General features: G+C 39.1%; 1 protein-coding gene across 1 annotated transcript; it reads right to left on the bottom strand.

Annotated features, from left to right (window-relative positions):
• Positions 1-7,111: 7,111 nt before the first annotated feature.
• LOC139453429 (fucolectin-4-like) lies at positions 7,112-9,257 on the bottom strand. Its single transcript, XM_071235122.1, has 4 exons — positions 9,206-9,257; positions 8,403-8,633; positions 7,871-8,101; positions 7,112-7,350 (listed from the first exon to the last, which is right to left on the bottom strand). Exons 1-4 carry the CDS (start codon positions 9,255-9,257, stop codon positions 7,112-7,114), a joined length of 753 nt encoding a protein of 250 aa, XP_071091223.1.
• Between the last annotated feature and the right edge of the window lie 14,152 nt (positions 9,258-23,409).

The following is a 23,409-nucleotide window of genomic DNA, read 5'->3' on the forward strand; positions in this document are numbered from 1 at the left end:
GGCGGTCTCTAGCTACATGAAGTCTAATGATATTGTATGTAGATATTTTACTATGTATAAGCTGCAAGTGAAAAACACATAAAACACACCTAGAGCCGGGCTGGAAACAACATAATTTTTCCACAGTTAACAGAAATCACGGTTAAAACAAAATCTATCATGACCATGTGTCTACGAATCACTATCAAGTAATTATGAAAAAGCTATTCGCTAAAAGATGAGTTTATTCTTCCTTACCGGTGGCACCCGTCACAGACACATGCAAAAGCAAGTCAAGCGTTCACCTAAAAAAACGAATTAGAAACGTTGCACAAAACGCTGTGCAAATGTGGTGCAATAATGTTGTCCCAATAGTACTGACCAGTGACTCTGCCATGGAGACTATGGCGCGCTGTTCGGTCAGTCATTGTGATATCATACCATTACCATAATGGACCCACACCAAAACAATAACGCTTTACGACGTTAACATCCATATATCGCTCATTTGGGACGTCTCCAAACTCGATTCATTCAGTGAGAGTGAGTGAGCGAGTATGGTTTTACGCCGCTTTCAGCAATATTCCAGCAATATCACGGCGAGGGACACCCGAAATGGGCTTCACACATTGTACCCATGTCGGGAATCGAACTCGGATCTTCCGCGTGACGAGCGAACGCTTTAACCACTAGGCTACCCGACCGCCCCAAGTCGAGAGTGAACATCGATTCCTCAGAAAACCAGACCCAACGTCGATTATCCCAGTGCTGACGTTCCCTACACCTCTGGCGCCACTGATTACAAAAGGGGGCCACGGGTGGCCCAGTCGTCTAAGGCGCAACGATTCGCTGTGCAGGTTTGCGCCCCTTGGGCACGCCAGAAACCTATGATTGTGGGTTCGGATCCCGGTTCGCCCCGATTATATTTTTAGGTTTTACAGCACCATACCCGTGCTCGTGGGTTTCACCGAAGAGGTAAACGTCTGAGACCTGCGTCACTTCGGGCTTTCCTCCCACTTTAACCTGACACGCCGTGATATAACTGGACTACTGATAAAAGCGGCGTTAAACCCAACTCACGACGACGACGATTACAAAAGACATGCAGCAAGTTGTGGGGTGACACGTGGAAGTCGTGCACGCATCTGATATCCGTGCATACGATTTCCAGCGTTTGGACATGAACTCTTGCCTCTAGCAACCGGTCCCCAATCTGAGTGACAGTTTGCAACTGGATTCTGAATGCCATCGTTCTGACTGATCTGTCCTGGGCTGGAGTTGATGCTTTTTGGTCGTTCCGAGCGCCATAATGTCTTTGATGGTTTCGGGACCTCAATCCGCTGATGACATTCAGAGTTTAGGCAAAAATATGGTGACGTGTGCGCAGCTGCAAGATGGGTGGCACTGTCAATAATATTGGTTACTTAATGATTAAATGTGTTTAAAAAAGGGTCTTTGAACATTTTGTTCCAAGAAAACAATGTGCATCTTACAATGGTAAATCTGGCATATCACCCTTGCACATGCTGTCAGAGGTCACATGATTCATAACTTTCACAATGTTCTGCTGGGAGCTTGATTTCTCCGGAAATGTTCTTGCCACATATATCACTTACTTTCATTGCCAGACTTTTGTGTATATTCTTATAGTTTCACCTCAAAACAAAATATCCCAAACTTTTTTGGCATTGTATAACACAAAGGACAGTGGCCAGCAAATCGAGACAAGAGACGTGCCGATATAAGACCTAGTGTCAATAAGACTTCTTCATAATCTTAAACAATGAGTTTGAACACTGAGATTTGTTTCTGAGGCCATCAATAAAATACGACACACTCCTATGGGTATTAATAGGATGGCACATGCACTCTTCAAAAAAGAAACGCGCAAGTAGATTTTTAGTACATGTATTGTACCTAATAAAGTCGATATATTTGATTTAATATCATAGATACAAATATGAAATTTTGGAGCTCGACAGTCACGTGTTGTCGTTGTACTAAGGCATTGAAAACTGTTCATTGTCATGTCACATGAGGCCACAAGGTTGCGCTGACCTCGAGTATCTCGTGTGACCACCCCGGGCATCTCCTTGGCACTGACTGGATAAGTGTACGAATTCTGTCCTGCGGAATTCTGCGCCATTCTGCTTGAAACGAGTTGGCCAGTTGTGGGAGTGTCTGCGGCGTGTTCTGACGTTGACGTACACGTCGATAGAGTTCATCCCAGGGGGCCCGACGGCCAGGGCAAGACGTTGATGTTGGCATTATGAGGAAGTCTACCGTGACACGAGCTGTGTGCACTGGAGCGTTGTCCTGTTGAAACAGTTCCCTCTGTCGGTCAATGATTGAAAGAAGGTGAGGTTGAAGAATTTGATTCATGTAGCGATGTGCTGTCAAATTTCCCTGAACCCAAACCAAGTCAGATTTCCCGGGTAAGGATATAGACCCCAACCGCCAATGCCATCGCCGCCACCGAAATTGTCGAATTAACGAACACAATGTGGGGCAAAACGCTTATTTCTACGACGATAAACACATCTCGCCGGTGAAGAAGAAATCGTGATTCATCGCTAAACCACACTCGTCTCCAGTGTCTCAAATTCCAAGGCTGTAAGGTATGGCACCAACGCAAGCGTTGACGTCGATGGATCTGTTGCAAAACAGGGACGATAACTGGTCCTCTGGGTCGGATTCCAGCCTCGCGAAGATGGTGCCTGACAGTCTGGTCTGGTATCCTCCTCAAACAAGGGATGCGTCCTGCAGCTCCGTAGCTGTGGCATTGCGATGACGTAGGTGGAACAGTCGAATGTAGCGATCCAGTGCAAGGGTGGTAACTCTTGGTTGGCCGGTTCTCGGACGGTCTGCAGTGTAATTGAACTGTGTGTATCGGTCAAAAAGGCGGCAAATGGTGCTGGTGGACGTTGAAGTGACGTGCAACAGAAGACTGCGGTTCCCCTCTTTGGATAGGTCCTATGGCGATGTTCCGATCGGCAGCGCTGAGTCTCGGCATTTTCGAACTTGAAAAATGTTGACAATTGACATTTTTGAACATTTTCTAATAACATATATCCAATTTATGTACCGGATTTTTTGTGTCGTCAGGTTCAATGGACTACATACTACCTGTGCGTTTCCTTTTTTGAAGAGTGTATATAAATATGTGTATTCAATTCACATTGTTGCAAAAGAGAGTTATATATAGGTAAATGGAAATATTGGATTATAATATTCCGTTATTATCATGCAATCTCTAAGACGCTGGCATTTATGAGATAATTCCTGCATTGAATCGAGGAGGCATCATTAACACTTATCGCTATCATGGACAACCAAGTCAAGGCACGAAGAGAGGGCATCAACGCTGACATGTGTGCCAACTGGACATGTGTTGCCAACTACGCCGACATTTTATATAAAAAAGTAAGAAATGAATTTCACAATGTGGTGGTAAACTGGAGAATGAATGGTGTGAGTTGTGCAGATTAAAGTCGTGTAAACGCCGGATCTTACGACGAACATTTGAGATAATTTACGTTACCGGTTACATTGGTTACCCACTAGCGGATAAATTCTTCACACTTCCGCAAAACAAAGTAGTTCCAATTCCAGAAATATAAAAAACAACAACTCATTTTTAATCAACTAGGGTTACATTCATTAACATTTAACATAAGAAATGACTTTCTTTTTTTCACGCGACCTCCACCTCAAAGAAGGTACCAGATACGTATAGCATATGTTGACGTATGTTATCACAACCGGTGACCAACAAAATGGAGTGTCCACTGACATAAGTATGCGGGATTGAACTTAGGGAAGTTCGTTGATTCGGGGATCGTACAAACATAAAAGTGCCATGTAAGTAGTCAGAAACATTCTGAAAATCAGTGTATTGTTATTCATGTTTATGTTTTTCACTTTAACCAAAAGAAAGAGTCCGAAATGCCAATAAAAACTTTGTCGTTGTGCGTGACTTTGCGTCAGTCATGAGGTCACACAGTACGGAAGCTTTGATAATGTCTGTTGAATTTACCAAATCATTGTAATGTATCTATTTTCTAATTCCCTAATTCTTGCTACGATACTCTTCCCATGCATATTCTAAAAACATAGAGCAATTGTATCTCTTTAAATAGGAGAAAATGCTACATAGCATAATATCTGAATATTGCTTTGTTTACATTTCAAACAAGTGCAGTTTTCCGAGCACAGCTTTCGTTTTCACACCTAATTTATTTCGCTTGAGTTCGTCTAAACAGCTTGTATTGGTGACAAAGACCATTTACCATTTGATTCTAAAATGAATGACGAATTCAGGGATGTATGTATCACACTTGAGATGGAAAAATACGTGATGTAATAAGCGTCTCATAACCGGCATACGTGAACGTGATTTGGTAAACACAGTCAGTGAAAACGAAACGTTACTTTATTGTCCGACATTGACAATCCTCACTATTTTGCTAAGCAGGGGAGAGAACAGAGAAAATGTTCCACTCTGGGATTCTCCATGTAAAGTAGTTCCGGTCGAAAATTGTGTGAACGTCAAAAAGTGAGGTTTATACTTTGTAAACGTCACTATTTGAAGTTTGTTGAAAAAAACAATCAAATGATTGGAAATCCCTTAAATTACAACATAAGAATTTATAATTAAAGTGTTTTGAACCGACTGTTGTACTGCTTTATCGTCCGTTGATATAGGGGGCATTGATATATTTGCACAGATAGTCTTCACAGTATACCTGTTCAGAGTACGAACATGCTATCAGTTCATCCCAAGAGTAGACACAGGTGGGGCAGGAAAAGGTTACACGTTTAACACATCTCATACCATGAGAAGACACAGATGTTCAACACAGATCATCCCGAGTCGAGTAGACAACACATCATTGGGAGGTTACATGGTTAAAATAGATCGTCCCTAAAGAAGACCCAATAAAGATCAAATGAGACTGTGTCAGTTCAACATAGATCATGTCCAAAGAAGACCCAGGCCAGATCGAAGGAGACTGTGTCAGTTAAAACACAGATCGTTTCCATAGTAGACCCAGGCCAGATCGAAGGAGACTGTGTCAGTTAAAACACAGATCGTTTCCATAGTAGACCCAGGCCAGATCGAAGGAGACTGTGTCAGTGAAACACAGATTGTTTCCATAGTAGACCCAGGCCAGATCGAAGGAGACTGTGTCAGTTAAAACACAGATCGTTTCCATAGTAGACCCAGGCCAGATCGAAGGAGACTGTGTCAGTTAAAACACAGATCGTTTCCATAGTAGACCCAGGCCAGATCGAAGGAGACTGTGTCAGTTAAACACAGATCGTTTCCATAGTAGACCCAGGCCAGATCGAAGGAGACTGTGTCAGTGAAACACAGATCGTTTCCATAGTAGACCCAGGCCAGATCGAAGGAGACTGTGTCAGTTAAACACAGATCGTTTCCATAGTAGACCCAGGCCAGATCGAAGGAGACTGTGTCAGTTAAACACAGATCGTTTCCATAGTAGACCCAGGCCAGATCGAAGGAGACTGTGTCAGTTAAACATATGAGAACGCGTGCTGTGTGCTCTCACATACAATTGGGTAGCCTTAGAACATAAAGTTGAGAATATAAATCACAGAGTTGATGGCGAAAGTTCCAGTATTTATTCTTGAGCAGATGTGATGTAGATACATTCAATACACAATTTCAAGTTATAACAATAATAAAGATGTACATAAGATATTGTATAATATTATAGTTTAACATTTACTCAATGAATATTCTCGAGGGAATAAGCTTATAGAGTTGATAATTGATTGTTTGGAGAATTAGCATGGTAGAGTTGACAATGGCGGGATGATGACTGGCTACAGTTTACAATATTATTAATAATACTAACAAATAACGATAAATGTGCGGTAACTCAACAATGTTGAGATATGTATAATACATTTAAAATACAACTATTCACAACAAAGTATGACATGCAATTAATGATAATTATAAGCAGTATTATAAAAATATGAACTGCATTTTATAATTCATTGCAACAACACTGAATCGAACGTTATAAAACACAAACATTCCAAATAATTACTTACATTGTACAACGACAACATAAATACATTACCTGTACTCAGTTCAAGTTAGATATAAACAGAGTTATTTGGTCTAACTTCTTACATTTCTAAACAATAAGTACACATGTGAATAATTTGAAGAAGGGAAACCAGCTTACCTTAGAACATAATGTTGAGAATATAAATCACAGAGTTGATGGCGACAGTTCCGGTATTTATTCTTGAGCAGATGTGATACCAAAGGGGCATCTGCTTGGTTTTATATAGTTGAGAGGCCGAGGAGCTGGAACTGCGCCTTTACTTTCCAAAGTATGTAACGCCAATTTTGATTGGATAATAATTTCTGATCCAGGGCTTGTAATGACTGGCTGATTTCCCAAGTTTTACTAACCTACTGTTTTACATTAACGATTGATAAAGACAATGCATCTGGTATAATGTTTGCCTTGAGGTAATCCTTTGCCTAAGGGGGATAACAAGAGGTGATGGGTAGGTACACACGATGATTGAGCTACGCTCACTCGTTGACGTTGACGGGTATAGAATCAAAATAGCAGGGGATTATGTTTGGACAATGGGCATGTTGATTTTGTGCCTTATGGGTATGAATTTCGACGGCTTATTGTTTATGTAAGTGGGATGTAAAATGAAAAAGCTTGGCTAACTTTTATCAAAGTAATATTAAGCTTATATAAAACATATGGACAGTAAATTAATTAAAATGAAATAAAAGTAGAATAATAGAGGCAGCTAATTTTAAATGTACAAGAATTTGGATATACAGGTATATAAGATTAAGTTGGGAATATCTTATTATAATATTAGCTGTAGTTTTGATAAATTTGATTTAAAATAATGTAAGGAATTTTCAGCGAATTGGGACAAATATGTACACGATAACACACAGACCGTCTCCAAAGTACAGCCGGCCTAGATCAGAGGAGACTGTGTCAGTTCAACACAGACCGTCGCCAAAGTAGACCCGGCCTAGATCAGTCGAGACTGTGTCACTTCAAGATAGATTGTCTCAAAGGTAGACCCAGCCTAGATCAGAGGACACTGTGTCAGTTCAACATAGATCGTTTCCATAGTAGACCCAGGCTAGATCAGAGGAGACTGTGTCAGTGGGTTGAGGTCGGGGGAGGAATTCACACTCTCGAGTTCCTCTGTTGTAGTTGACACCGACACAGGCTCCAGACAACATACACTGCTGGACACAGGACAATGGGGACATGTCAGGTGAAGATACAATGACAGGGGAGACAAGTCGTGCTGCTGATGCATTGAAATAGCCGAATCGCTTCCTGGCTGAAATATGTCAACGTAATAGAATTATGGCATCTTAATAATATGTTTACTGTCGGGGGTGTACTATTTAACCTCTTTTGTGTTTCAGAAAACTATAGAGTCGGACTTTTGGAATCTGTTACTGTGCAATATGACTTTTTTGTGAAATGTGGAAAACAAGAAACATGGATAATTAATCCCAAACAGGAATCCATGCATATAGATGTATCATGTCGTTGTTAAGACAGGACTCATTGAACTCACTTACTGTTGTTCACTCCGACACACCTCATTTGCAACGAATTACCAAAATCACTCATTAATCAGGCTCGTTAATCCGACATAGTGATCAGAGTACTCCGTTGTCATCTGCCCGCGAGTACACAGCCCGTGTATTGATGCAAGATGAGTGGGCTGATAGCAGCATATTACAACGGATGCAGAGATAAAGAATTTTATGTCTTTATGTTTCACAATTACAATATGATTTCGGAACCTCAATGGCTTTTAAGATGTGACTTATTTATATAGGCCGTCCTACCTGACTGGACTCCATACACTTCAAGTTCACAGATGTTGAGAGTATCGTATTTGCCTCTGATTTTCGGTTTCCACAGTCTGATGAACCTTCCCAAGACCGGAGCGTCACATGCAATGTTCCCCACGGAACCAAACGTGCCAGTGTAGTTCTTACAGGTGGAGAAAGCTGCTGATGGACATCGCGATGGATTTCGTACATACACCTGGATTACAAAGTCATGGAGTCTATACCCTGAAAAATAACATTAAAATAATAAATAAAAAAAATAAATAAACACAGTACTATAAATGTCTTTGGCATAAAAACATTCAGCTTCAAGCATAATTATACAAAAACAGTGCTTAAGATGGATGCGTATATATGCTTCTGTGATGTGGCACGTCTTACAGTAACTTCGTATATTCAAGACTCTTCAGAAACCATCTGTATGGTCGACTGATACTAATTTGACGATGATAATAATTTGAATGAAGGGTGAATTCTGGGTGAAGGTTGACGCAGAGTAGAAGTAGTTTGAGATACCGTAACGTACCACAGCAGTCTCCCCTGTTGTAGATGGTGACGTTGTGGACACTGTACTGCCCCAGGAGATCCACAACAAACCAGGGCGACATGTCACCATTGTTAGTGTGACTGCAGACACCTCGGAACATATGGGTTCTATGGCTGCCATCCACAGCATTAGCAGCGACATGTGGTTGCTTCACGCTGCTCATCCATGCTGGTTTCTTCAGAGCCAGATTCAAACTTTGGAATTTGCAGACTGAAAATTGAGATTCTAAGCCAGATGTGTGTATCGACAATGAATTTATCTGAAAGAACCAAATGTTTTATGTTTTGTAAAATGTGTATTTCCAGCTGTCAGGGGCACACATCTGCAACATTCGCCTTCATGATATTGACAACATGCAGTATTAACCTCTTTACATTACTTTTCTTTGTGACTTAGGATGTTCATGAGATTACTTTACAAGGGAAAGTGAGTGATATTATTTGAGGAATAACCATTTCCCTGCATTTCAATGCATCGTATCTTTTTCATAATATTTAGAAATAACGTCCATGAACAGAGAGGGTTTGTTTTGAAGCAGGACATGTGCTCGCCTGAGACTGGTTCTGCTCCAGTATGAGTACCATCTGTGTAGCCTATTATCTTCTCTACTGCCCTGACATGGCTAAAGTCTTACTGATTCGAAGTGAAAGCGTTAGATATCTAAGAAGCTTCTGTCTCTTATTATATGGCTACAAACCTTCAATTGCTGTACAAAATACATCCGAAGTATAGCCCATAAACCTATTACTTACGAATTTAACCCCCCAAAAATGAGACCTCACCATCCAAATATATGACGAGCAGGAAAGAGATCCGGGAGTAGAGGTCTGCCATACTGTCGCTGAACAATTTTATTACCAACACGGCTGATGTGTTTAAGAAACTGAAGACTTGAAAATGACAATGCTCAATATTGATTGAAATCTCCTGACAGTACGCAGGCTCAACAGAACGCCTCTTCGTACCTGTTGGTGGGTTGCTGCAGAAACACCAGTCACCGTGACTTTAGTATCCTGCAGTGTCGTATCGCTGCGCCCTGGATGTCCCGGAAGGTTATCACTTAATCATGCTGGTGTTTGTTGTCTGGGGACTGATGCTTCCACAATGATGGATTGTTGTGTTCCATAACTTCGATCGTTAAATGTCTTAGTCAGATGTAATCGATTTCGGTTGAGAAATGTATCCCCAGGGTATACCTACACTTGTACCGGGGTTTCTGTTCCCCTGGCCGTCTTGTACTTGTCCTTCAAAACCCCTCATGAAACAGTTATTCATCTGTTATATACTGACCCACAAAGCAAGGGATCATGAAGGGGATATGTTTTGGAGTGAAGAACACACATGCAATTTCATAAAGATATCTAAAAAAATATTCACGATCCCTAACATGTTTGGTCAGCATATATCCGTGTCCGGCTAAAGACGTTTCATTTCACAATGAAACACCACAGACAGTACAGATACCGATGTATTGAGAAGTGCTCAATCGTTGATGTACCGTTTTCATGTTTATTGCAGAACTGCTGTTCTGCGTCGGGCAATAAAGACTGCGAGTGCAGGTCATACTTACCCTGAACACCTGGTGTCATAACTGATTTCATTCACATAATTTTCACCGCTATTTTGCCTTTTACACCCAAAGGGACCTTTTCGGGTGATCATTGAGACTTGTTATTTTCTGGCGTTGACGTTGTAAGGTTCTACATGCATTAATACGACAATCAGTAATTGTATTTTCACTGGACACAATGCTGAAAGTACTCATCATATTGCTAGATGTTTAATGCTAGGCATTATTCGTGTTAGCAATACAAATAATAATATACCCTTTACTAAATTGTTATCACTCGATTCATGCAGATGTGATGGCGTAGAAGGAATGTTGGCCTATAGCCTAAATGATTTGTTTGCTTTTTAACGCTGCAATCAGCAATATTACAACTATTTGACGGCGGTCTGTAAATAGCCGAGTTGGGACCAGACAATCCAGTGATTGATGTCATGAGCATCGATCCATGCAATTGGGATACGATGAAATGCATCAACCAAGTCAGCGAGTCTGACCACCCGATCCCGTTAATCGCCTCTTACGACAAGCAGTCACCTTTTACAGCAAGCATGGGTAGCTGAAGACCCATTCTACCCTGGATCTTTACGGATGTAGCCCTAATGACATAAGTGCTGACTGAAATGTGTACTTGTGAAATGTAACTTCTCCATATCCTACATAGGCGAAGTATAACGTGTGTGTTCTCGTGATCTATATACGTGAGTAAATGCATTAGGCAATATCGTTTTGGGCTTCACATTATTTATGTCACCAGTGTCTACAACATATTTGTTTGGCTACAAAGATTGTGATTAAATCACCCGACACGAATATTTTTGATAAAGTAACAATTACGTGTGGAAGTTGACTTTAATCACTATTTATTTGGGTGATTACCTCCCATGAGCAGACGGGTGTGTTTCAAATTCACCGAGGATAACATATAACGTCAACTTTGTGGTACAGATGTACATCAAGAAGAACTTATCCAGTGTTATGGGAATATCTTAAGAAGCATGGAAAGGTCGGATCGATAGGTTTGTGCACCATAGAGGCCACGGGCATGTAGAAATATTTTTTCCCTACACCCTTGCGTCAAACTGGGCGGAGGGGACAGCTATGGTGTGCAGGATTGTGTTGTGTACAACTGCTTTTATCACAATGTAGACTCTAGGATCGGTCACTGCATCACTTAACAAACATGCGATGTCTACATTCGATTTTGTGTCACTAATATAACAGGTTGTTAAGGTGAGGCATGTATGAATGTACAGGACAAGGGAATCTTGCTTACATGTCCAAAACTGAACCGTACTCGTACCCAAGAAGTCAGGAGTCATCCGTTTGTTTCATTGATAATGTTTGCCGGTGACATTGAAATGAACCCGGGACCGACTGATGGAGACTTCAGGATTAGAATCAGGCATCATAAATCAGATTAAGGAATCAGACGACAGGTTATCAAGAGACATACATCTTTGAGAAAAGAAGTGCTTTCAATCAAGGCAGAGGTATCTGAACTGAGAACAGGAGTCAGTATAAACAGAGAAGAACAGGCCGATCTCAGACTAGATGTGTATGAAGCGTCTAACAAAGTGGATGATCTGTATTACAGGACTGACAGTATTAGTGACCCAGAAAAGGCAGAGCAGAAGAAATACTTTTATAGTAAATGGGTACCAGAAGGACTTGTGGGTGGGCAAGGAAACGGTATAAGACACTTTTAAAAGAGCCAGAGATAAGAATTCAAGAGTAATTTGCTGATGAAGCCATAGATTGCGTGTCAAGGGTGTCGAGCCAAATTTTTAATGTCTCCCACAAGGACGTAGACGGGAAGGCTCCCACACAGGACCACGACCTCTGAGTTCTGGCCTCAAGGCTTGGGACAGGGGAGTAACTCGCTGAGTGTGAGACGAGACCGAGTGCGGTTGCAGGATGCCTCATGTAGATCCGACAATGTAGATGATTGTGAAAATGAGAATAGAAAGTTGGGTTTTGTAATATATGGGGACTGAATTCTAAATCAACAGATCAGGACTTTACCGACTACATAAACCCATTTGACCTTATCCGCATAACAGACACATGGATGTAAGAAGATATAGACACAAGTTTGACATTTCAAGGATTCAAGCCCTGGTTCAAAGAAGCTGAAAAGATTTCAAACCCTTCAGACGGTATTGCCATATCAGTTAGACAACAGCTAGCTAAATACTAGTATGAAAATGGTCAAACGTGTACGCAAATACCAATGTCTTTCTGAATGAAAATAATATCTCATGGATTAGAAAATATGTTTCCATCATATTTTGAAACTAACAAAAAGCACACTTTCATGAAACCGTTTCAAACAGATTTTGAGGGACCAATTCATGTAATTTTCACTGCCATTTTGCAATTAACTGAAATTGCAACTGAAGCCATGTACTGCCTCTAACAAATAGCTCGAAATCTACACCTACCTGTCGATTGTGTTCTCCCAGCAGTGGGTGTACCGTTGTTATATGGTTTCGATATGTTTGGTTTTGAGAAGGGACAGATTGTAGAAAGAGTTCATCTGTAATATTTCAGATTTTTATCTGGATTACGAAATTCCTCACCAAAGTTTATGGTGCAAATATATAACCGTTTTATCTCGTTTTGGCATAAGCTTACCTTTCCGGATGATACTACAAACTTATCGCATATACCATTCAATTACATACAAAATTACTCTAATAGAAAAAAACCCATTTAGTTATTCTTGGTTAAAGATGATCTTAAGTAATGTTGAACAACTACCTGTTTACGACAACCCTTTTTCTTGTATAACGCCATGGCTAGTCTCAGATATTTACCAGATTTTAATAGATTTATTTATTTAAAACAGCAAAGTAACATTCTGCCGAGTTCAAAGAGATTTTATCATACACATTTTAAACCACTACCAAAAGTTGAAAGTTGTTTATTCCTTCCTAGTATAACATCGTTGCCACCACTTAGATTATAGTACTATAAAGCATAACTTAACCGTTGAAACTGACACTTGGAAAAATGTACCCTTGGGAAACATAGTGTGATATTAATGTAACTCCCCAGCAGTCGGTGACGAATTCCACTACTTGTTTACACTGAAAGTGCTGTTACAACTCAGATTAACACTCATACATGTACAATACAGAAAGTGGCCCAAGGTATTATACTTGAGAAAAATGCTGACAAACATTAATATTATAAAAGCATGAAACAAACTGTCAAAATGCATTTGTCCATCTGTCTTAGGCAAATAGGGAACATGTGGGAAATTGAGTACCAACCAGTTTCTTGATTTTTTTATGTGATTTATTGAAAACTGTATTTCGCTCGGGTGCCGCCGTCTTTGATAATAAAGTGAAGTGAAGTGAAGTGAAGTGATGTGATGTGGAGTTAAGTGAGGTGGTGAAAGGGCAGGACCCGCCACTCATACAATTTGCATGAAAACGTTAGTGATTGTTTGTTGCCTGACGCAGCACAAAAGTTCTCTGCTAGGCGACGACGGCCTGTGAAAAATCAGACAATATGACAACACAATTGTGCAACACGATACTGATTTTGCTGAAACAAAAAGCAATGTGTTATTTATTAATTACGTCTACTGTGAACAAGTGCAGGGTCTCGGGCGATTTTAAGTAAAGAGAAACGTTAAAGAAATATAGCCGAGAGAAGTGGTAGAGGGCTCCAAGGAACCTTTTTTCTACTGCATTATCAAAGTTGCGATAGATGCCAAATCGCATTGAATCGGGCTTCAAAATCACTTTTTCTTACTGCATAATCAAGGTTGAAGTCTAACTTCCGGTTTCTGAAAACACATTTTATTACATCAAAACCTTAAATATGAAAGTCCTATGGTTATATCTTAGTGTATATTGGCACTTTTAGTTTAGCTCAGTTTGTAGCGAAGTGTTGAGTCCTTATGGTTTGGATTGTGAGTGAGTGAGTGAGTGAGTGAGTGAGTGAGTGAGTGAGTGAGTGAGGTTTTACGCCGCCTTTAACCAAATTCCAGCCATATCAGGGCGTGGTAAAACCAGAAATGGGCTTCATACATTGTGCTCATGTGGGAATTCGAACCTGGATCTTCGGCGTTACGAGCAAACGCTTTAACCATCAGTCTAACCCACCGCCCCTATGTCATTTGTGGTTTCCAAAAACCGATTCTATTATGACTGTTGCTTTCTTTGTAACTTAGTTACTCTTACTTAATGTTTGGATAATGTCACTTTCGTTGTCTAAAAAAGGCTGCCTGCCTAACATTTTTTTTCAACTGCAAGCCATGTGACTGTATAATTGTTATCATTGTCAAGATAATAGTCTAAAATACTGAAAATCAGTGTCTTACTGTGGCGTAGCTCAGGCATTTTACAAGTTTCATCAAACTTGGAGATATAAATTGAAAAACAATTTAGCCAGGACGCTTGCCAAGCGGGATCAGTTTCCATATCTGTGCTTGTAGACCTTGCGGCTAGGAACCTTTTCCCCAAACTAAAACTGTTAGACTTTATATGTTCGTATTGTTACCTTGTTTCTATATGTCCGAATTGTTACCTTGTTTCTATATGTCCGAATTGTTACCTTGTTTCGATATGTCCGAATTGTTACCTTGTTTCGATATGTCCGAATTGTTACCTTGTTTCTATATGTCCGAATTGTTACCTTGTTTCGATATGCCCGAATTGTTACCTCGTTTCTACATGTCCGAATTGTTACCTTGTTTCTATATGTCCGTATTGTTACCTTGTTTCTATATGTCCGAATTGTTACCTTGTTTCTATATGTCCTAATTGTTACCTTGTTTCTATATGTCCGAATTGTTACCTTGTTTCTATATGTCCGAATTGTTACCTTGTTTCTATATGTCCGAATTGTTACCTTGTTTCTATATGTCCGAATTGTTACCTTGTTTCGTTTTGTCGCTGTGTGTACATCTGACTGCACTTCGTGATGTTATGACAGATCAGGCAGACGTGACGTCTCATAGACTAGGGTTAGAGTAGATTCCCTTTGATAAAGGGCCCTTACTCTATTGGCCAGACCGATGGATTGCCGCGAAAGGCAAGCAGAAACAATTTTAGTAGGCAACTGTTGTTTGCGTCTATGTGGTTACGCTACTGTAAAAGAAACAGGTTTCAGTTGGAATTATATTGACTCTTGTCACTGTCCGACTGACACACATCACTTACCTTTTGACGTAAAATATGTATATCCGCACATTCCAGGAAAACTTTCAATGTTTAGGTAATGTTTGTGAGAAATGGGGAGAGATTTTTCGATCACAGAATTGAAGAATGCTTTTAAATGATTAAAATGTTATCACGCTTGTGTGTTTGGGGATGGTAAATACCCTGTATCAAGAAAAACAAACTATATATTCAGCTCGCTAAATACAATGTTTATTCCAAATACAGAATGTTTAGCATCCCCAAACACACAAGCGTGATAACCTCTATGTACGTGACACTGCATTAGATTGTTTGTTGTTTACGGAGTTTTTTAACACATTTTGATGACGCTTCTTTCGACAACAAGACGAAGTGTCAATGAAATAAGGGAAACACTTTATAACTGTCTTTACATCAACGGATAATCTGGTGTAAAGTATTAAATAACTTCGGTATTTTTTATGTATATTTGAGAGTCCATTATTGTAAAAGTACCATTTGTTGTTAATGTGAGAGACACAAATAAATCAATGTAGCGGCATTAACCTGGTACCTTCTTCCCTATTTACCTGGAGGGGCGGTGAGGTAGCCTAGTGGTTAACCGTTCGTTCGTCACGCCGAAGAACCGGGTTTGATTCCCGACATAGGTACAATGTGTGAAGCCATACTCACTCACTCCCTATTCACCTGGAGCTACAGAATTTTAAAACTTGCTGACTATGCTTTAGGGATGTTTTTTTTTAATTATTATTTGAGGTTAATGTTTTACGAAACATCAAGTAATTTACTGAAATGCGTGAATATATATGCTTTGCTATAAATTGAACTACAATCACGGAATTTTCAGCTGAAAAGTGTAAGGCAGGTAACTTTTTTTAAAATACCGAAAGTGATATAATCCAAACAACAAATGACATAGAGCGGTGGGGTAGACTGGTGGTTAAAGCGTTTGCTCGTCACGCCGAAGATCCGGGTTCGAATCTCCTCATGAGCACAATGTGTGAAGTCCATTTCTGGTTGTTGCACGCCCTGATGCTGCTGGAATATTGCTAAAATTGGCGTTAACCATATTCACTCACAAATGACGTAACTCAACACTTCATTAGGAACTAAGCTAGAACCATACGAATTCTAATTAAGTAAGGAAGTGTTTTCCGGAATTGGAAGGGACATAATCAAAACAAAAAGTGCCAACATACTGACAAGAACCAAAGGACTTTCAGATTTAAGGTTTTGATGCAGTGAGAATGTGTTTTAGGAAATCGGCAAAATTAACACTAATAGCTTTGTTGCAAAACGAGCTACAACCATGGAACTTTCGTGTTTATAATAAGAAAGCGCAAATGACATACTACGAAAAGAGGAAGTACTAATGCTTTTGTTATAAACTAAGCTAGAACTATGAAACTTTGTGGTTTAAGATTCTGCTGAAGTAAACAAATTCTGTCCTGAACCGGAAGTGGTTATTTCTTTGAGCAAACGGAACTACAAAATGTACTCTGGATCTACAGACACTGACAGAAGGTATCTGTTGACTTTCCTCAATAAGACAAGACGTATTTACAGCTTAAGGTTATTTAACTGAGCTAAACGATGGAGAACATTGGATCATTGCTGTCATTTTTCGTTAACCGAAAGTGAGACAATGTGAATTGGCATCTATCGCAACCTTGACCTCAGACTGCTCACAGCTATATTTCTGATACGTTTCTCCATTCTTAAAATCAGGCGACACTCTGCACTACACAGCAGACGTAATTGAAAAAACAACATTTAGGCTTTCAGTTTCAACAAAATCAGTATATGCGCTACGTGTCTCCTGATTGTCTGGTTTGTTTACATGCCGCCGCCCCATGCGATAGTTCTGCTGCGTTGCGCCAGGCAACAAAGAAACAGTTACTTTTTTAAGCAAATTGTATGAGTGGCGCCTACTGGCTTCACTTCACTTCACTTCACTTCATTGTCACTTCACTTCACTTCATTGTATTCTGAAATATACTGAAATTCATCAAAATTGTAGGTACACAAGTTCACACAGGTTCAATAATTACCTCAGTTGGGGAAACACATTGCGGCAGGTTTTTTCAGGTTTTAAATAGTATAATTTGTCAACATGATTTTCAATTTAAATACATTTGGCCACTTTCTGTATTGTACGGGCATTAGGGTTAATCTGAATTGTAACAGTGCTTCACAATAAAACAAGTAGTGGAATTCGTCACCAACTGCAGGAGGGTTACATAGATTATAGAGTATGATTTCTAGTGGTATATTTTTTACCTGCAGTTTCAACTGGTAAGGCATGGCTTATGTTACTGGGAAGAAGTAAATACTTTTTTTTCAAATTCTGGTAGTTGTTTTGAACGATATTCTAGTAATATCACGACGAGTCTTACTAAACAATAATGCAATCAATGACATTTTTATCGTCACGAGACGTTTTCCCTATCAGTTCATCTTTATCAATTCTACAGCTGCATTTATTTAGATTAGCCCAATACCAACGTAATGTTCTCTAGCAACACTTTATGTACTTCAGTATGTATGATCGTTTGTTGTTTAACGCCGCACTCAGCAATGTTCCAGCCTTATGACGGCGATCTGTGTATAATCGAGTCTGGACCAGACAATCCAGTGATTGACATCATGAGCATCTACGCAATTGGGATACGATGACATGCATCAACCAAGTCAGCGCGCCTGACCACCCGATCCCGTAAGTCGTTCCTACGACAAGCATAGTCGCCTGTTACAGCAAGAATGTGTGTTGGAGACCCCGGATCTTCACGGGTCCACTTCTATATGTAGCAAATGTAATTCATATAATATGAATTCTGTTTCTACATTGCTCCCAGTATCTCCACTAACAATATCTAGTTGCCTAAGGAAACTCTTTTCAAACATTTTGTGGTCACGTAAGTTCATAGTTTGGGCGTTAAAATCGCCCATCAGGATTATATATTCACTCTTTCAGTGAAGAGAAGATATTTTATGGATGCCAATTTATTTATTCTATTATGATTATGGTATAGTTCCTTATACCGTTGTCAGGCAACAGTTAATCCATCTATATAATAGAATAAAGAAGTTGTCATTCATATTTTTACTGTTACTTAGCAACAAAAAATTTCAATCTAACAGTTATATTCACTCTTGGTCATCTCATTCATGTAGCCACGAGTGAAAAAACCCTCCTATTCCCCGTCACAAGAAAGAAACATGATATTTCACAAGTCACATAAAATACTAGTATCCTATTTATCATATACTTTTTGTGTATTTTTCTATTGGAAAATTAAATCATTTCATTACAAATGTAAAACCTTTAAACATGTTAAACGTAAATTCTCCCTGCCTAACACACAGGGACGGTTCAACACCCTTTGTATTTGCGACTTGGAAAGTAGTTTCGTTGTCGCAAAATCTTAAAAAATATAAACAAAAGTATCAAAACAAATTCAGAACAAATTCTTAACCATACATTTCAGTTTGATTATATATACAAAATCGACTTTAACAAAAAAAATATTCTTGGAAATTAGGAGGCCACTGCTGGAAGCGAAAGAATACACGCTGGTCGAGTAACAAAAATGGCGCTTTGAGTCTCCATTGACGAGTTAAATGAGAAATTTACAGTTTATAACAAAACATTTTCGAGTGAATAACAAACGGCAAGAAGTGATATCAACTCCATAAATGACCAACTGTCATTATTTTGCCTTGTCAATGTGGAACTCACGTAAAAAGGACGTCAACAGTTTGTGTACGGACTTGACACTTACGATAAAGGGAGACAGTTGTATGACAATAGTTCCGTCAAAGTTCACAGCAGTGAAATATCAAGTGTTATGTTCACTGCAATGAAAATATCACTTTACTCAACTTCAGAAAACTTAGTCTTTCACATTGAAGTATATTCATCACCATCTTAATCTTCATCTCCATCGTCATTATCTCCTTCATCATCTTTATTGTCTTCATCTCCATCATCAACATCATCTCCATCGTCATCATCAGTGTAGAGACAATCATGGTCATTCCATCTGATGCGCACGTAAAATCTCTTGTTTCGCCCACACTGTATTCCATGTGCACGTCAACCATCAATAACAATGAATTGTTTAATCATTTTAGGTGCCGAGGATATATGAATACTAGTATATGGACGTTAAAATCGTACTTGCAGGCTCCCATTCCAACGATCAAACACCAAGCCCTCGTCCTTTACATTGAGACTTATAGAAGTGAATAGAACAGGGAACGCATCTTCCTCGGACAAGAGTCTACTAGCCTATTATATATAGGTTTAATGATAATTCTATCCATTTAGCTATAATATAAGGTTAACGCTATTTTTCAGGGCATTATCATTTGTAGAAACCCGAGGTTTTCCATTAACTGCCCGACGAAGGAGGGCAGTTGAAAAGACTGAGGGCTTCTGCAAATGATAATGCCCTGAAAAAGAGCGTTACCGTTATTATAGCTAAAATGGATGGAATTTGTTATCAAATAAAAAGAAACAACATTATAGAATTATCACAAAACCGCCCGCATGTTATCAGAAATGAGCGGGCCACTCTAACTTGATAATGCCCTCATATTGCCAGGCGACGGGCCATTATCACGCCCGTTGTTAGGTGACGTCATAGAATAGGGATAGGTGACGTCACGTTCAATAGTGACGGCATCTTGGGTGCGTTGCAAAGCGCCAAGCGCTTGCAAGCGATGTACAGCGATTCGCCTTACAACAGTGCGCTAACTTTCAGCCGCTTGCAAGCGAAAGAATCGCTGACTGAGGTCGCTTTGTTCTCAAACCAAAATGGCGGCTGACTTTGACAGCGGTGCAAGAAATTCTTGACTGGATCAACGAGGAAATGAGCAAAGGCAGCTAACACCCCATCATCCTCAGTCTGCTCCACATCTTCAAAGTAGTCATAAATTTCATCAGCTCGTCATCGAGCCTCTTCTATTACGTTCTTCATTACGTCAAGGCAACCAAGCGCTAGTTGCGCCGCCATTTTGGAAGAGTGGGCAAGCGCTTCGAACTGCTGCAGACACCAGGATGAGCGATTGATTTGCTTTCTTTGAGCCGTTCGTGGCTTGCAACGCGCCCCTTGTTTGTTCTATGACGTTTCCATATTTGTAAAAGTGGGTCAGTAACACATTCGTGTTGATTGCAGTAAATGTTTCAAAACCGATATTGTTGTTTATCATTTAACTAACGCATTGATCCATAAAACCATGTATGTCATACCCCAATGACATAAGCATGCAAATTAGATATGCAAGTTAGATAACCGGAAGTGGGACTTTTTTCGCCGGTGCACGTGAGTAGGGGTTTACAAACAACATGGAAACCTTTGATGTTGGAGACAATGTTTTAATAGATCAAAGGGGAAGTGCTGCAGTGATATCCGTGTTGACAAATGGATATTACAGGTTACTGGGTGATGGTACCGAATTTGAATTTGACTGTGATGAAGGCAGATTATCAAAACTTCCTTGTGGCCAAAGTTTCATCATCGAAACGCCATCGTCGAGCACGGCGAAGCAGACGACTAACACAAACCGAAAGATGCCCAAGGAAGATTTGTAGCTGTTGAGGACGGCATGATCGATGGTGTGATCCTAGACAATCAAAACAAAAACACAGCCAAGAAAACTTTGTACGCTTTCAAACTGTTCGATAACTTTCTAAAAGTCCAAAATGAATTTCGCCAAATGCACGAAATCCCCCCAATGAACTAGATACACTTCTCTGCAAGTTTTTCATTAGTGTTCGAAAAAAAAATGGGGAAAATTATGAACCAAACAGTCTCACGGGTTTTCAGAGCAGCATCGAGAAATCACTAAAACGAAGGGGGTATGGCTATTCACTCACGTCATCGTTAGAATTTGTACGATCACGGGAAGTATTAAAGGGGAGAAAAACTGAACTAAAGAAAGAAGGGCGTGGCAACTTACCAAGGAGAGCCGACCCAATGGGCGATCTTTTTCAATTTATCTTCCCTTCACTAACCCGCTAGGTGCGTTGACCCGGACGGTCCAACCTTACACTGGCAGCGCATGCGGTATGCGCGATACGAGCACTAGATGTTACTATGACACCTATAGACAGTTAACTAGTATAACCTTCACCTCTACCAGCAACGGTCACGCTTGTGTTTGGACAGCATATCTTTTCACCTAAGCAATGATTTATCTATTGCCATGTCCGGAAATAAATGTTCCTTGATTTAATGATACATCAGGGATGACCACCACTGATTATATTGTATAGTTAACCACTAGATAGGCGTTTGAAGCGACGTGGTGAGATCAGCTGATCGTTCATTCCCGGTCGCTTTGTTGACGTTTTGCAATCGTGAAGAAAGTGTTGCCCTTGATGTATGAATATCACACTTTTAAAAATTAAGTAGATTTTGTATACGTTCCTATATCCATGTTGAAGATTCGCCCAGCAGGCTACATCATATGCATGCATTTCAGTATGTACAGCGGTAAGGCGATGCGGTACGAGAAATGTGAAGGTCTTATGCAAAGTAATGTTGCCTGTAGCCTCAATGTTGTGAATATTGACAGCAACAAATGTAAGTATTTGTCAGATATATAACTGAGAGCAATGAGAAATGTTTTCAAGAAATTGTAAGAGAAACAGGCACTGATAAATTATGTCATCAACTAGATATCATAATACAATGTTCAAAATAAAAGAAATGGAAATCTATGAAATCTGTTTTGATATTTAAGGGTTAATTGCATGTTGTATACAAGGATTTTATGTATGACTGGTGGCTGTTTGTTGCCAAATACTACCATGATTATATTTCAATATGATCAGTGAAAGATATATATTATTTTAGCCTTTTTTAAATTCTACTAAGTAGAAAAAAAAAAAATCATTACAGAGAACCCTAAATATATGTAGTTAAAATACATATTCAAGAGTATTTGTACCAACTACAATTTCTATAAAATAAAACAATATATTCAATTTCATACTAATTTTCAATCTCTATAATGTTGATTGTATTAACATTGCAATGTCTACATCCAGTGTGCATTGACAATAATCATATGATTGTAACACAGATAAAGCTCATTCTTAACTTCATTAGGCCTTGCTTTTTATGCTTCCTTGTTCTAAACTGATGTTCCAAATTCCAACATACACAAATTATTAATGTTATTCTTTTTTTCTCTTCACACCAACATATATCTGCATTGCAATGACTGTCATTATTTTATTTAATATCTTGGCATACTTGTGCATGTGTACTAGTATTTGATTACACATGCATGACTTTTTAGCAGTAATCTGTTTCTGAACTGAATATTATGCCAATAAAGGTAAGTAACATAAAAAAGGACTCTGGTATTCTTTCATGTTTGGAGAATCAATCAATTTCATTGTGAAAACATTTTTAATTTCTTACATAAGGAACTTTGATCTTCAATAAGATCAAAATAAAATCTACTTAAATTGGGGAGATTAAATTATGCAGTCTAATTCATTTCGTTCTTTCTGTCTAAAATCCAGTCCTATTTTTCAGGCAATAATAAATGAATTTAAATTTAAGAAAAAATATACCTTGCCTGAGTGAATCAGTCAATATACATGTTGGGCCTGATTATAGACACTGACTGTAACATATGTAAGTGTAATCTGTTATATGCAAAAACAAATAACATAAATAAATCCATTTATCTAATCCATGGAATGATTGTGGGGTTCAAATTGCATTTATTTAACCATCAGAAGATTTGATGATAAACTTTCTTAAGTCATATTTGCTATATGATAATAATATCTACAAAATATACTCTATCCTACAGGTGTCTTGAAGTACTGTTGAATGAAAATCAGGATACATAGCTACAGCAGGATAGTGTGTGGGTTTGTATGGGAAATAATTTGTCAACAATAAAATAAATATTATGTTACTAAAACAAGAAGATAAAACTATGATTTACATCTATTTATGCATCATACACATTTTGTTGGGTATGATTTGTTGTTTGTTGGGACAAATCTCGGTAATTTACTACTATTTTAAGAGCATGAGTATCAGAATTCTGTAAGAAATGATGGATCAATGAATTAAACAACACCTATGATGACTCAGAGCACTTAATGGTGAGACACATGTTATAAGGGGCAGAATAATATGGGTAAATCTCTTACTTCAAAGTATGATGACTAGTATGTATATTGCAACTGAGTAACAGAGTGCTTAATAGATGCATGGTAGATTTTCATTTA

This window comes from Haliotis cracherodii, unplaced genomic scaffold, assembly GCF_022045235.1.
Source record: "Haliotis cracherodii isolate W230 unplaced genomic scaffold, xgHalCrac1.p SCAF_9, whole genome shotgun sequence".
NCBI classification, from domain to species: Eukaryota; Metazoa; Mollusca; class Gastropoda; order Lepetellida; family Haliotidae; genus Haliotis; species Haliotis cracherodii.

Coding starts and splice junctions, on each gene's coding strand:
- LOC139453429 (XM_071235122.1), bottom strand. CDS start 9,257: ATGGCAGACCTCTACTCCCGGATCTCTTTCCTGCTCGTCATATATTTG. Junction 8,634..9,205: donor GCTCGTCATATATTTGGATG/GTGAGGTCTCAT, acceptor CTCAATTTTCAG/TCTGCAAATTCCAAAGTTTG. Junction 8,102..8,402: donor CAACAGGGGAGACTGCTGTG/GTACGTTACGGT, acceptor GTTATTTTTCAG/GGTATAGACTCCATGACTTT.